Below are 13,017 nucleotides of genomic sequence, written 5' to 3' on the forward strand. Positions count from 1 at the left end.
TTATCCTTGTGGGCAGTACACTTTGCAGAGTGAAATCTGCTGACTCCTGCTGCCCCTTGTGGAAAATAAATAAATAAATAAATAAATAAAACGCGTCTCTGCTGAGTCATGTTTTCTACCTCACAAGAAAAAAAGAAAACAGTCTGGACTGTTCACTTTGACCCTGTGAGCTCTCCACGTTTTGCAGTGATGCTCCACGTCTGTCACCGAGCGTCTTTCTCCGCATCCTGAACTCTGAGCGCAGGGAGCGCGCACAGGAGAGGAGGCAGCAGTCTGGAGCTAAATCCGCTGTCCTATATTTCGCCTTATGATGATCGCTGCGGCGTTTTTGGTGCTGCTGAGGCCCTACAGTATTCAGTGTGTGCTGTTGCTTTTGCTGCTTTTGCTGGGGACTATTGCAACGATTTTATTTTTCTGTTGCTGGCATCGGAGGCTCCGGAATGGAAAGCATCCTATAAAATCAGTGCTTGGAGGACGCTCCAGGAGCCGCGGTGAGTGCAACGCAGGCCAAAAGCATCTCATACTCCCTGACTGTCATATTTTTTCCTTCATTAATGTGCTGGTCGTTAACAGACATTATAACTATGTGAACTGTTATGCTGAAAACACGAATTTCACACATAATAAATGTTTAATCTAAAGTAAACATCTGCTATCTGTCTTATAGTTGGTCTCCGAACGCATCATTTTCGATCAGAGGTAGGATAATCTTTCACTTTTTCTTTTTTTTCCCCTACTTCAATGCACCACATACACTTTGGATGCTCTGTGGTGTAGTCTATCACTTAAGAAATAAAAGAATAAAAAAGTTAAGATCTTTGAACTTTTACTCAGGACTGCATGATTATGTTCGGATACTTGGATGTGCGCAATGCGCAACTATTACCGATAAATAATGTAAGCGATGAGGCTTTACATTTTGAGATAAAACAGTAAAACTCTACATGTGTTTTGTTTTGTTTCCATTTCTGTGCAATATGATGCGTAGATAAAGCTTTTTGACTGCAGGTCAGATGAAAGCCACAACAAAAAGCGCACTAGTCTTTGAGTTTTTTTCCTCCTTTTTCAGTTTTGGAAACTGGGCTCTGTTAGAGTCTAAAGTCTAAATCTAAACATTAAGCAGTCAGTAAAAAGCTTTAATAGTTAACAAGAATTGCATTGGCTGGATCCTCCTGGCTTTGGGACAATGTAGTGTCAGTAAAGGCAAAACAATGCTTGGAGAGCAACAATTTCCATTTATATACATATTTCAAACTCCAATTTAATGTAGTGTTTAATAGTTTGGACTATTTTTGTTCAGACAGAGAAAAAAACTGTCATTTTAAAAATATTTCAAATGTAAAAAAAACGAGAACTGGATTACAGAGAAGGCCATGCTGAACTGAGGGATATTGATTCCCCAAAGACTGGTATCATATTCAAGGGCGGTAAAATAGGACAGTTAGACCTTTAGTGTAGTTGAATTGTATCTTTTGGTCTCTTTTAATAACCTTATAAAGAAAGAGACAAAAAGAAAAAAAAATTTTATTTTTATTTTGGAGTGGTTGGAGTTCCCATGGTATATCTAGACTTCCATCTGGCTGCAATTGAATGAATCATTGTTATTGTTCATCACCAGTGCATGCATCATTGTTTAATATGAAGTTTAATACTTAATCAGTTATTTCTGTATAAAATACTGTTTGCTTTGCATGTAACAAATTATGACCATTCTGACTTCTTTTAAATATTCTCCCAAGATACAGTAGGACATGCTGTCATAATTCAAGTTCAGCATTGAATGTTCTTTAGTAGGTGTCCTAAAGCATCTCATGACTGTGGGAAGAGCTTTGTTCACTGGCCCTCTGCATGTTAGCTTCTGTCAGGTATATTTCTCGACTGTGGCTGGTCATTTTTAAACTTTTACTTTCTCTTATTGAAATATTTATATTGATTTGCTTGAACTAACTTAAACACAAAAATATAAAATCATTCTTCTTGTTAAGCTTTCAAGAAGATACAAATTTGAAGTAACTTCACCTATTTTCACCTTAACAGAAAGTGAATTCCATCTGAAGAAATGCAACTCCTAATCATGATGCTGCCACCACCGTGTATCACCTTGTGCATCACATTCTTCCTGTGATGTCTCGTGTTTTATATCATCTATAGGCTTTGAATTTGGTCATTTTGATCTCTCTTTATAGCCCTTTTGCTTCAGCATTTGCATTTTTGATATTTATTTCTAGTTTTTATTCCTTCATCTTCCTGCTGTTTCACAGCTGTCTTCATGACATTTTACTCATTTTTAATCAGAACAGTGCTGTATTTGTTCCAAAACTACCATCTGAATTATGGCTGAAAGGTAAAGTTTGCTAAACCAGTTTGTAACACATTGTCCTACCAAAAGATTTGATAACTACCAGGAAAGTGTATCCTGATTAAAGGTTGATCAGTTTCAATATAATTGGTGGCAAGTGGGAAGTTAAGCGGACAGAATAAAAATACTAATAGACACGGGTTTAAAAAAAGTATGCAGCTACATTTTACAAAACATTTAAAAACAAATAAAATCCTTCAATAAAGTCACGATTTTTGTACCATTATGTCAGGAATATTACATTTTCTCTGTCGACACCGTCACCTTCTCACCAGTTTGACATTTGATTGTGTTTCCCAGGGTTTTAGGCACAGTCCACGCCACCTAAGACGGAGCACACATGTCAGAGTGACAGAAGAAAAGCCCAGTCTGGTTGAGGTTCCAGAAAGTGAACCCGACTTATCCTCGACTTTAAGAAAACGTAAAGTCAAGAAGAGGCTCCCGCCAGAGTTTTACCAGTCTGTTCAAGTCACTCCCACACGTAAAGCTGTAGGTATTCTTCCGGAACCATCATTAATACAGATGATAAAGTGATGCTGCTTATATAATTTTACCCTAACCGGGGACATGTTTTTGATGCTTGAGATTCGTACACAAATGTTTATTTATACGTCTTTTGAACTATGAACTCTTTAGAGGTCATATCTTTGGAAAGGTAACCTCCAAATATTGTTTGAGCCATTAATAATACTGTGGTATAAGGATCTTAATGTTGCAGGACAATTAGGGGATTTTATTTTCTATTCTATTCTATTCTATTCTATTCTATTCTATTCTATTCTATTCTATTCTATTCTATTCTATTCTATTCTATTTCATACAAAAATGAAGTCCCCTAAATATTTTTTACTAACTGATTTACTACACTGCAAAAAATGTAACTCTAAATAAGTAATTTTTTTCTTAAAATAGGCGGAGTTTGTATTGAATTGAGGAGGCAAGTGAGACACTTTTCCAATGGAACAAGACAATTTACATTTAAAATAAGAAAAAAGCAATTACATTTTCTTATTTCAAGTGCATACTACCTGATTATCTTATTTTAAGAGTAAAAAATGCTCTTTCCATTGGCAAACCATCTTATTTACCTAATCGAATTAAGGGTAAATACACTTAATTTAAGATTTTTCTTACTTATTTCTAGACTGTTTTTGCAGTGTACTAACTAATTTTACTAAATGCTTTTCAGGCACATGGAAAGAAAAGATACTTTTAAGCCAAAGACATGAATAAGTCAGGGGCCCTTCTGGGACGGCATGGTGGGGTGGTGGTTAGCTCCATCGCCTGACAGCCAGAGGGTTTTGGGTTTGAGTCCTGGGGGAAACTAGGACCTTTCTGTGTGGAGTTTGTATGTTTTCCAAAAATGTTCGGTTGATCTATCTCTCGCCCGTTGACTACTGGAATATGCTCCAGTGCCCCACAATAATGGATGGATGGATGTTTCCCTTCCTTTCCAGCCCAGAAGTTCAGCTTCCAAATAATTGATATTTGTTCAGTTTGACTCAGTCCTGCTGTTCATGTCGGTACCTGCTGGCAGTCCAGCCCTATCTGTTTGTTTCAATCCTTCGGCTTTAAGAGTAAACATCCGTACTGTATTTGCCTCTGCTTGTCATTCCTCAATGATTTTATCAGTCACAGACCTTTATCTTATTCAGATTGTGTGGTCAAAAAGTGAACTAAGGAGAGACAGAACCCATCTCCTTATCAGAACAATGATTGTTTGTTTTTTGTTTAGCTGGGGAGGTCTTATTTGGTGTGGCCACATTGGCTCCTTTGGTTTGTTGGTGTTTATGAACACTTATCTCCTTTGTCTAGAAATACTTTTCTCTCCAATAACAAATCAGCAATTACTTGCATAATTTAATTAAGAAATGTATAGTTATAAGATACATTTAAAAGGGAAAATGCATTATTCAGGGAACTGCAAAGGTATTAGAACTGTTTCATTATGCATTCTGTTGCCAAAAGTTTTTAAACATTTTCCACTTTTCCATCCTAAATTTCATTGTATTTTATTTATGTGATAAACCAACTAAGAATATATATATATATATATATATAATTAATTATATATATATATATATATATATATATATATATATATATATATATATAAATAGCTCTTGTATGTTTTTGTGAGGGCAAACCTCTACTCCCAGCATATCTACCTTGCAGCCCCTTAGCCAGTGTTCTTCCAGAGTTTACCTTAGTTCACTCTCTTTCAAAATTAAGAATCCGTTTTCCTGTCCTTGCTGCAGAAAAACACCCCAACTGCTTGAAGCTACCACTGTGGCAGATGGGAATATTGTGTTCAGGGTTTGCAAAGTGTTTTTTGTTTCACACCTTTGCACTGTCCTACAAAAAGAGTAACTTTGAAAATTGTTTTGCTTGTTTGTTGATTGGTTTGATTTATCATGTTCTCAAAATGAAAAACCTTTCAGGTCTTCAGAGAACTGCTGTATTTCCACTGAGATTATTTTGCACACAGATAGCCTCAATTTTAATAATTTTGTGACTTTAGATGTTTTTTTTAAGGGTATCAGAAAGAAAGAAGATAAGAGATCATTGCAAAACTATTTAGATTTTTATTTATGCAAAATAAAAAAAATTATATTTTCTTTCACAACAGAATTATGGCTTTTGTTTGCTAGCATCCAGAATTCATTAAAATACCCTAAAGCTTTTTCAAAGGGGAGGGCATGCCTTTATACTCTTCATATGATGCATCTTGTTTTACTTAACTACTTAACCTTTAATTAACACTGCAAATTTAGTTTGAGCTGGCATTTCTTTGTGAACTCTTATGTGATGTTGGAAGTGAAGAAGAGTTCAAAGGACCCTATTGATTAGTCCTGTTGTTTGCTGCATGATAACTGGAGATGAGGTAGTCATAGTTTTGCACCAGAAATTTTTTTTATATCATTTATTTTCACTTTTGATAAAATAGTGATCAAATAGTGCTCATTATAGATTCACCATACATCTAAACAATAATTTTTCTGCAGTTCCACCGGCCGCTAAAGAATGACAACACATTTTAAAAAACAGATTAAATCATGACATTTCCAAGCTAATGAAACAGATTTAGGATTCAACATAAATCAGAAAATGTAATAACTGGTGTGATTAAGTTTATCATCCCATCTTCATTTGTGATATAGCCTCACACCATCAACATGACAGATTTACAGGGGTTATGTTGATAAGAACAAGTCCGCAGCGTTTAATCTCTTTAACTGGCCTTGACCGATGCAAAGGAGCTACCAGCAATACATTTCATTGACAGGAAGTGAGGCCTATGCAGACGTGTCTAATTTCACATCCAGCATTTAAAGAAACTTTCATCCTGCACATAGATGTTTAAAAACAGAATATTTTAGCAAATGAGTCGAAGACTGCATCTTTACATCTACTATCTACAGAGCAAAGAAATTATCAGATAAAGGTGATTTTAGATAATTCCTTTTTAAATATTACAGGTTTTGTTAAATGTAAAATACAGCGTAAAAAAGATTCAGTTAAATATTCATTTCACTCTAAGAAATTAGCAGAGGTAATATAAATGCAATATTAGGTAACCTTTGAAAGACTTGGTTTCATCCTGAGGAAACGGGATGCAGTGATGCTGCTATTAATAACAGAGCCTCGCTTTCATCAGTTCTGCAGTTTCTATTTTTATTACTCTATATAGCCCTGTTGAAAAATTCTTCACATAAACATTTCATCCAGTCTATTTATAGATGTTAAAAAAACAAAACAAGATTCAAATACTGAAATCTTATTTTTCATAGTTTTGTTTTCATTTTGTTGTTTGAGTTTCTGTATCATGAGCGAACCATTGATACTTTCAAATCTTTTGTGTCATTGTGTGTTATTTGATAGAAAATATTTTTTTGTTTTCAATAATTCTGTTAAAATATTGTATTTGTAAAAATATATACCAAATTAATGATGCTGCATCTATTTCAAACTACAAATCCTTCTCTCCTGGTATGATGAAAGATAGCATAGAAGTTGCTCGAATGTTTATTGGTTTTACTTTATTTGATATTATTGCATTATTGAACCCCACAATCACCATAGCAGGACATTTTTCTACATCACCCATCCTTTTTGCACCCTCCAATTACTTGCATTTGCCAAATATGATAGAAGGATTGCTTAGCAGGTACACATCCACCTCAAGGTCTTCATTGCTTCACCATATTAATTTATGTTAAACTATTTAGTATAATAATCTTATAATTATTATAACTTATTTATTTAAATTCCCTTTGGGAGTAATAAAGGATTTTTTATTGAATTAAATTACATTATTTTTTAAAACAATATTTATCCTGTCTGATAAGTTAATGATAGACTTTTAATGTTTTCTTTTCAATAAATGTCTTTATACTCACAAAAAATGAGCCAATTGTGAAAAACCATGTCAGGAGTGTGTATGGTGATGTAAGGCAGCCAGTGAGGCACAGCCAGAACAAAATAAGCTTCATTCATGCACTTATGGTGTTCTGTTCTTACTGAAAAATCTTGTTTTCTTAATTCACGTACAGCAATATGAGCAGAATGGCCCTTTAAATCTGAATTTAAAAAGGGAATACCAGAGGCTACCAAGCATCCACCAGTTTAGTGTCACATTGGTTATGCAAACTGTTTACAACCATGTCTGAGATTTAAAAAAAAAAAAGAATTAAATGTTAAATTATCAAGCAATCTCTAGATGCAATATCAAATAGCCTTAACAGTTAAACAATTTAACAAATATACTGATTGCTGTGTTAGTAACAATAGTTTGCAAAAAAAAATAAAGAATCTTATTGGTTTTAATTTAGATTGATGTTATTTTTAGATTCAAGGTCCAACTCCTGATATAAATTAGCAGATCAATTAAACTCACCATTAAGTTGATTGGAGTAAAGTACACGTTTTCCTTTAAAAAAAAAAAAGTGTTGGCTGTTGGTTGCTAAACTAAAAAGTATTCACGCCCAAGAAAGATTTTGCTTTAAGTAGTCTTTCAAATTTGTCAGCATATTTGCTCTGACTGGAAATCCTTTTCCCATTTTAGAATGAATGAGAATAGAAAACAGATTCTGTTGAAGGAGCTAAAGATTAGGATGAGTTCCAGCGTCAAATCCTTTGAGTTAATCACTAGAGACATTATCAGAATACCAGCAAACACCTCTAAAAAGCTAAATTGATGCAGTGACGTGTTTGATTGCTGTAATACTAATGAGGATTTTCAATATTTCTTTAGGAAATTATAATGAATACTTTATATTTCTTGAAATTGTTTCTCTTTTAGTTTTGTGTTGTTACATTTTGAAAAATGCTTGTAATATTTCAAGAAACCAACTTTAGGTCCGTGTTTGACTCTCAACTAAATCTAGTCCATTTTAAAGCAAATTAAATCAACCAATATACTTAAAAAGAGTAATTGTTTTTGTTGCACCCAGAATCTTTGAGCCAAAGTGTTACTTTCTTGGTAATCCCTTGTTAAAAGCCCTGAATACTAGCTTAGTGGAACGTGATTGTACAAGTATATATTCACCCAACCCTTTTCCTTAAGGATGTGTTGGACTGTATTTGTTCTGTTGCTCAACCTGGGAGTGCCAGGGTGCAGCAGGAAACTACAGAAATTGCTGTTTGGAAGCATTTACCTCTAACATTAGCTAATGAGAAGCCTAACTTTCCTTAAAGGAACCTGCGAAATCTGGGAAGAGTAATCTTACTGTGCAGCTGTACTTCTTGCAGGTAACATAATGATATAAGTCATATTATACTGTTCTTTGTGCTGGGAACTGTTTGCTTTTATATAATTACACCTAAAATCATCGCCATGAATGCATTGTGTTTCTGGAACTTATTGTTCCCGTTTAAAGGGGGGATGTTTACAGCCATTCCTTTGTGTAGGAGATGGCGCTCTAACATCGCAGTCAGGGCTGGAGCTGCTGCTGCTGTTGTTGGTTGCCGGGCTATGACGCGCAGACACATGCAGTCTGCTTTCCCATCACAGTCTAGAGACGCTCGACACTCAGCATCCACCGGCATCATCCTCAGGAGATCTGACATCACTCCGCATCCCTGATGATTCCTTAGAAGAAACCCAGTATCTGGAGGGGTCTCAGGAAGGGAGTGGTTCCCCTGAAATAGATGAATCAAAGGGGAGTTATTGCTGTCCGAATTGGATTGTGTATTTTTTCTTCCCTTCCAGCTGACAGGTCTCCATGTATACTGTGGTAAGTCTTAGATCTGACCTGGCGGGGGAGCTAGATGCTATTGCTTCTCGCCTTGCTTTCATTTGGCTCAGTCTTTTATTGTTTTGGGTCACTATGTCACTTTCAACATACGCGCACATTACGCACATTGACCCGTCATGGTGAGAGAAATGTGATCATGTTCTGGCTGCGTTTTTTCCCCCCTCTTCATTTATTATGTCACCTTATATGCACTCATATATATAAATGTGTGTGTGTATAATCAAGACATTGTTCCTTTTGTCTCACAGAGCTCCAGTTCGGGGAACCCTTCCCTGCACTGCTCCATGTCTTCCTCAGCGGACATTTCGGATGAGGATGAATACAGCAGCTTTAAATCCGGTTCGGCATCGCCCGCACCCGGCGATACTCTGCCGTGGAACCTGCCGAGACATGAGCGCTACAAGAGGAAGATCCAGGGTGGATCCGTGCTGGATCCGGCGGAGAGAGCCGTGCTCAGGATAGCAGGTGAGGGACGCGCACCTTCATGTTAAGTTAGAAGGAAAAAAATAAAAATAAATCTGGTGTAGCTATTTAGTTTTACAGATTTAAAATGCATAGTTTTGTGGTTGCTGTGATTTTTTTTTTGATTTTTTTTTTGTTTTCAGCCTTAATTATCCATGACAGTAATAGGGTCTTTAAATCTTTTCCCCAACGTGTTAAAATGCGCGTAGAGTTTCTTTTACGGCTACTAATCGTTTTATAGTGTTACTTTGATACCGCTTAATCTCATATAATCACTGGCATAATTGCAGGTCATAAAGATCTGCTCTGAAAGCAGCCGATTTATATAAGAAATAAATACAGGTTAGTTTTAGTTTAATGGATGTATGGAAATGGCATGAAGTCAGCAGGTGGAGAGCAATAAAATGTGCGCGACTTTTATGAACTGACGGGACGCTCTTCTTTTGCACACTGTAAAAGATGACCATAACAATCATGGATATTTTATTATACCTTTTACTATTGAATCAATAGAATAACATAACAAAAACAACATTACAAAAACCGTGAAAGACTTGAATGCTGTAGGACTAAAGTTACTGGTAGAGTATTTTTTTTATTTACTTTTTTTTACTTTTAGAATTAGAAAAAATCTCCCCACCTTGATGACCCTAGCTTGCTCCATGTTTTAGTGTGTGATATATCTCAACCATATCTTTTTTTCTTTCTGAGAATAATATCATTAGACAAATCCAATCCTTCTGGTAGCAGAGTGCCCATCTAATGTGCCAAACCCTGTAACACGCATGATGCAAAGGCTATGCAATGGCAGGAGCTATTACCAGTTTATTTTAATTTTAAGATGAGATGAGGTGTTGTGATTCTGTGCTATGTTAATAAACTGAATTTCATTTAATAACAAGTCAGTTACTGTGTAAAGATAGTCAAGTTTATTTCCAAATAAAACATGTTAAGTAGCACGTTTGCTTAACCAAGTGCACCAACCATATTCGCATGGCTGTTGATACCAAACCTGAGTCCTCCATCACGGCTTGTATGAACACTGGTGTTTGCCTACTGCTTTTCTCAGCCTTGAATTGTTATTTTCTTTAAATCGAAGATTTTGCATAAGGATTATTTAACAGTCTTGATCAAGAGGATATTTCAAGCAGATATAAAACAATTTTATGGGCAAGAAGTCCACCTTTTTCAATTTCATTAATCTTGACCAACAGATCTGTCCTACAGAAAGGTATACATGCATAATTCAACCCTAAATTCCTTAGCACTAACAGCGCTACACATTGTAGAAATGTTTTTGTCACTTTTACGATATTATAGTGGCTGTTGGACAGCAATAAGTTACTTTGGTTGAAGTAAATTTTGGAATTTCATTTATGAGTATGATTAAGAAATGCTTTAATAAGGTTTCTAACAGTTTAGTAACCTTAAAGCCTATTACAAAAAGGGAAGATGTTTGTTGTGAGAAACACCTGCACACCTGCCAACCTCTTGGCGAGGTTTGGTGTACTAATGTATCTTTGGTTTTCATTGCTCATATGGTATATAAATTTGTGAAATATATATAAAAAAATCTGAGGGTTGTTGTGTTTGAACCTGTCCTGTTTTGGAATTACCCAAATATTCTTGTTAAAGGAGTATAGTTATCGTTTCTAGGAAACAGTCTGTAACTTATGTATGATAACAGAATATTAATAACTGCAGATCAAAAACACACCTTTTACACTTACTGTTATAAATGGATGGGGGGTTGCTTTTTCACCATCAAATTGGCTTTTTAAAAATAACTTTCTTCTTTTTATAATATTAAAGGTTTTTTATATAATGTTAATTACCTGAATATTTATTGTTTCTATTCATTTAAACATATAATCAGCTCATTTCAATTCATATTCAAACAATAGTAGCTGTACAATATATACATAAGAGGGGCTTGGAGTTTTTATTTTTTACAGTGCAGTCCTTCCTATCGCTTCTATAAACTCAGAGAGGAAACGTCGTTCATTGGTCAGAGCTCAGACAAGGGAGGGATCCAGGGCGTTTCCTTCAAAACGACAACAGCGCCGATCACTCTCCAGCCCTCAGCAAAACACACATGCACAGAAGCGCACAAGCACACACGCATGTAGAGCTACAAAGAGACACACATGCTGTGTCCCGATCCGTCGCTGGTGAGCGTCCAGTTAGTGGATCCTGGGTTATGGCTCAGTGCGCGCCGCAGGGGTATGTGCTGTCCGAGGAGCAGGAATACCTCCAAGCCTACGAGGACGTATTGGAAAAATATAAAGGTAGGGGTGGATCTATATGCTGAGGCTCCTCTGATATAGATAGAGAAATCTGCCCGGTCACTGCTTGACAGTACATATCAGCCTTCTTCTTTTTCCTCTCTGCTGACTGGCAGCTTTCAATGGGAAAATAGGAGTCTTTCCTGCATGACATCACATTCAGGCTGAATGTGTAGGAGCACAATACCAAACCCTAACTGTTACAATGCTGTGAAAAAAAAAAAAAAAAAAAAAAAAAAAAAAAAAGAAAGGAAAACAAAGCTGTTTATATGGATAGTTTTCTTATTTAACTTCTGAAAAACCTTGGTTAGGCTACTTTGTGAGACTTAATTTTTGAACATTTTTGGGATTCTGGGAATTCTCCTTTTATGATTCACACAGACATGTTAGGAGATTTGTGAAAGAATGGTGTTTTAAAACAAACAATCTAAGGTTTTTAAGTCCTTGCTTTCAATAGAAAAGCAGCCAATTCTAACTCAAGGGCTGTAAAATAACTTCTGAATGAAACAAAGCAAAAATGCTGCCTGATTTTTATTTATATTTTCTAATGAAACACAGACCAACAATTTTAGAACAAGTTCAGTCTTCTCAGTGGTAAGCCCATCCGTTAACTAACTTGTTTTGTATTTTTCCAACCAAATACAAGTCATTACTCTAGAATATATATTAACCATTTACAACACTAAACTGTGCTTGTTGAAACAAAAAGCATTCTTACATTTAATAAAAAGTTTAAAGAATTGAATTGAATGAATTGATTAAATGAATTATTTGATTGCATTAAGATCTAATGCTATTATGAAATATAACTGCCTGGCTTTTTTAAATAAAAATTTTCATCTATATGACAAACGATTCGATTGATTAAAAATATCTAATAATAACGGGATCAATCATATAGAAACAAAACTAACTGTAAGTCTTAGTTATATTTTGTATGCAGGCTTTGGTCAGTATTAGAATATTATGGCATAATTGCCTTAAGTGAAAAAACAAATAGTTATAAAGTATCATGGTCATATAATAATGTTATCCTCAAAATCTCATTGTTATTACTTAGTTATGCGCACTAAAGCACTACTATTGACTAGAGATTCACTGATCGGATATCTGGATTGGATAATAGCTTCGATATTGACAAATGACTGGATCGGATATTGATGATTTAATATTGGATAACGGAGATCGCGTTCAGTGCACTTTACATGGGTCTGTTTTTTCTTTCTTTTTGTTGCTTATTTGATAATAAATAATATAAAGTTAATTTATATCTGTTTTAATTTGTTAACTTTTTCTAAACAGCATTTATTTTAAGGCTAAAGCTTTCACTCACATGGCAAGATATATGGTTAATTAATTCAACAGTTGAATAAGATCATTATCGGATACCAGCCCAGGTATTCTTATAGGATCGGATAGGAAGAAACTGGATCAGTGAATGATTAAGTTATCATTTTTAAGATATCATTAAGGATGTGGTCAATTTTTGCAATTTATATCCCTATAATGTAACATAGAATAGTAGCTGTCTTATTGGTTGGGCTAGAAACAGGTGGGGGAGGGGCAACACTATTAAATTGCTTTGTTCTATTTGCCATCAGTACATAATGAGTATTGACATACAGCCTCACTATTTTTTGAAACTTTTTTTTTT

At 35.1% G+C, this 13,017-nt stretch overlaps 1 protein-coding gene across 1 annotated transcript in view; it reads left to right on the top strand.

The window, feature by feature from the left end:
* The first annotated feature begins 250 nt into the window (after positions 1-250).
* Positions 251-13,017, top strand: part of dst (dystonin) — a 128,404-nt gene continuing 115,637 nt past the window's right edge. The window contains exons 1-4 of the mRNA XM_015374488.1: positions 251-491; positions 668-699; positions 2,660-2,848; positions 8,865-9,081. Coding sequence (XP_015229974.1) covers positions 308-491; positions 668-699; positions 2,660-2,848; positions 8,865-9,081 — 622 coding nt within the window. The 5' untranslated portion in view covers positions 251-307. The remainder of the gene's footprint in view (positions 492-667; positions 700-2,659; positions 2,849-8,864; positions 9,082-13,017) is intronic.

This window comes from Cyprinodon variegatus, unplaced genomic scaffold (genome assembly GCF_000732505.1).
Source record: "Cyprinodon variegatus isolate N-32 unplaced genomic scaffold, C_variegatus-1.0 Scaffold104, whole genome shotgun sequence".
NCBI classification, from domain to species: Eukaryota; Metazoa; Chordata; class Actinopteri; order Cyprinodontiformes; family Cyprinodontidae; genus Cyprinodon; species Cyprinodon variegatus.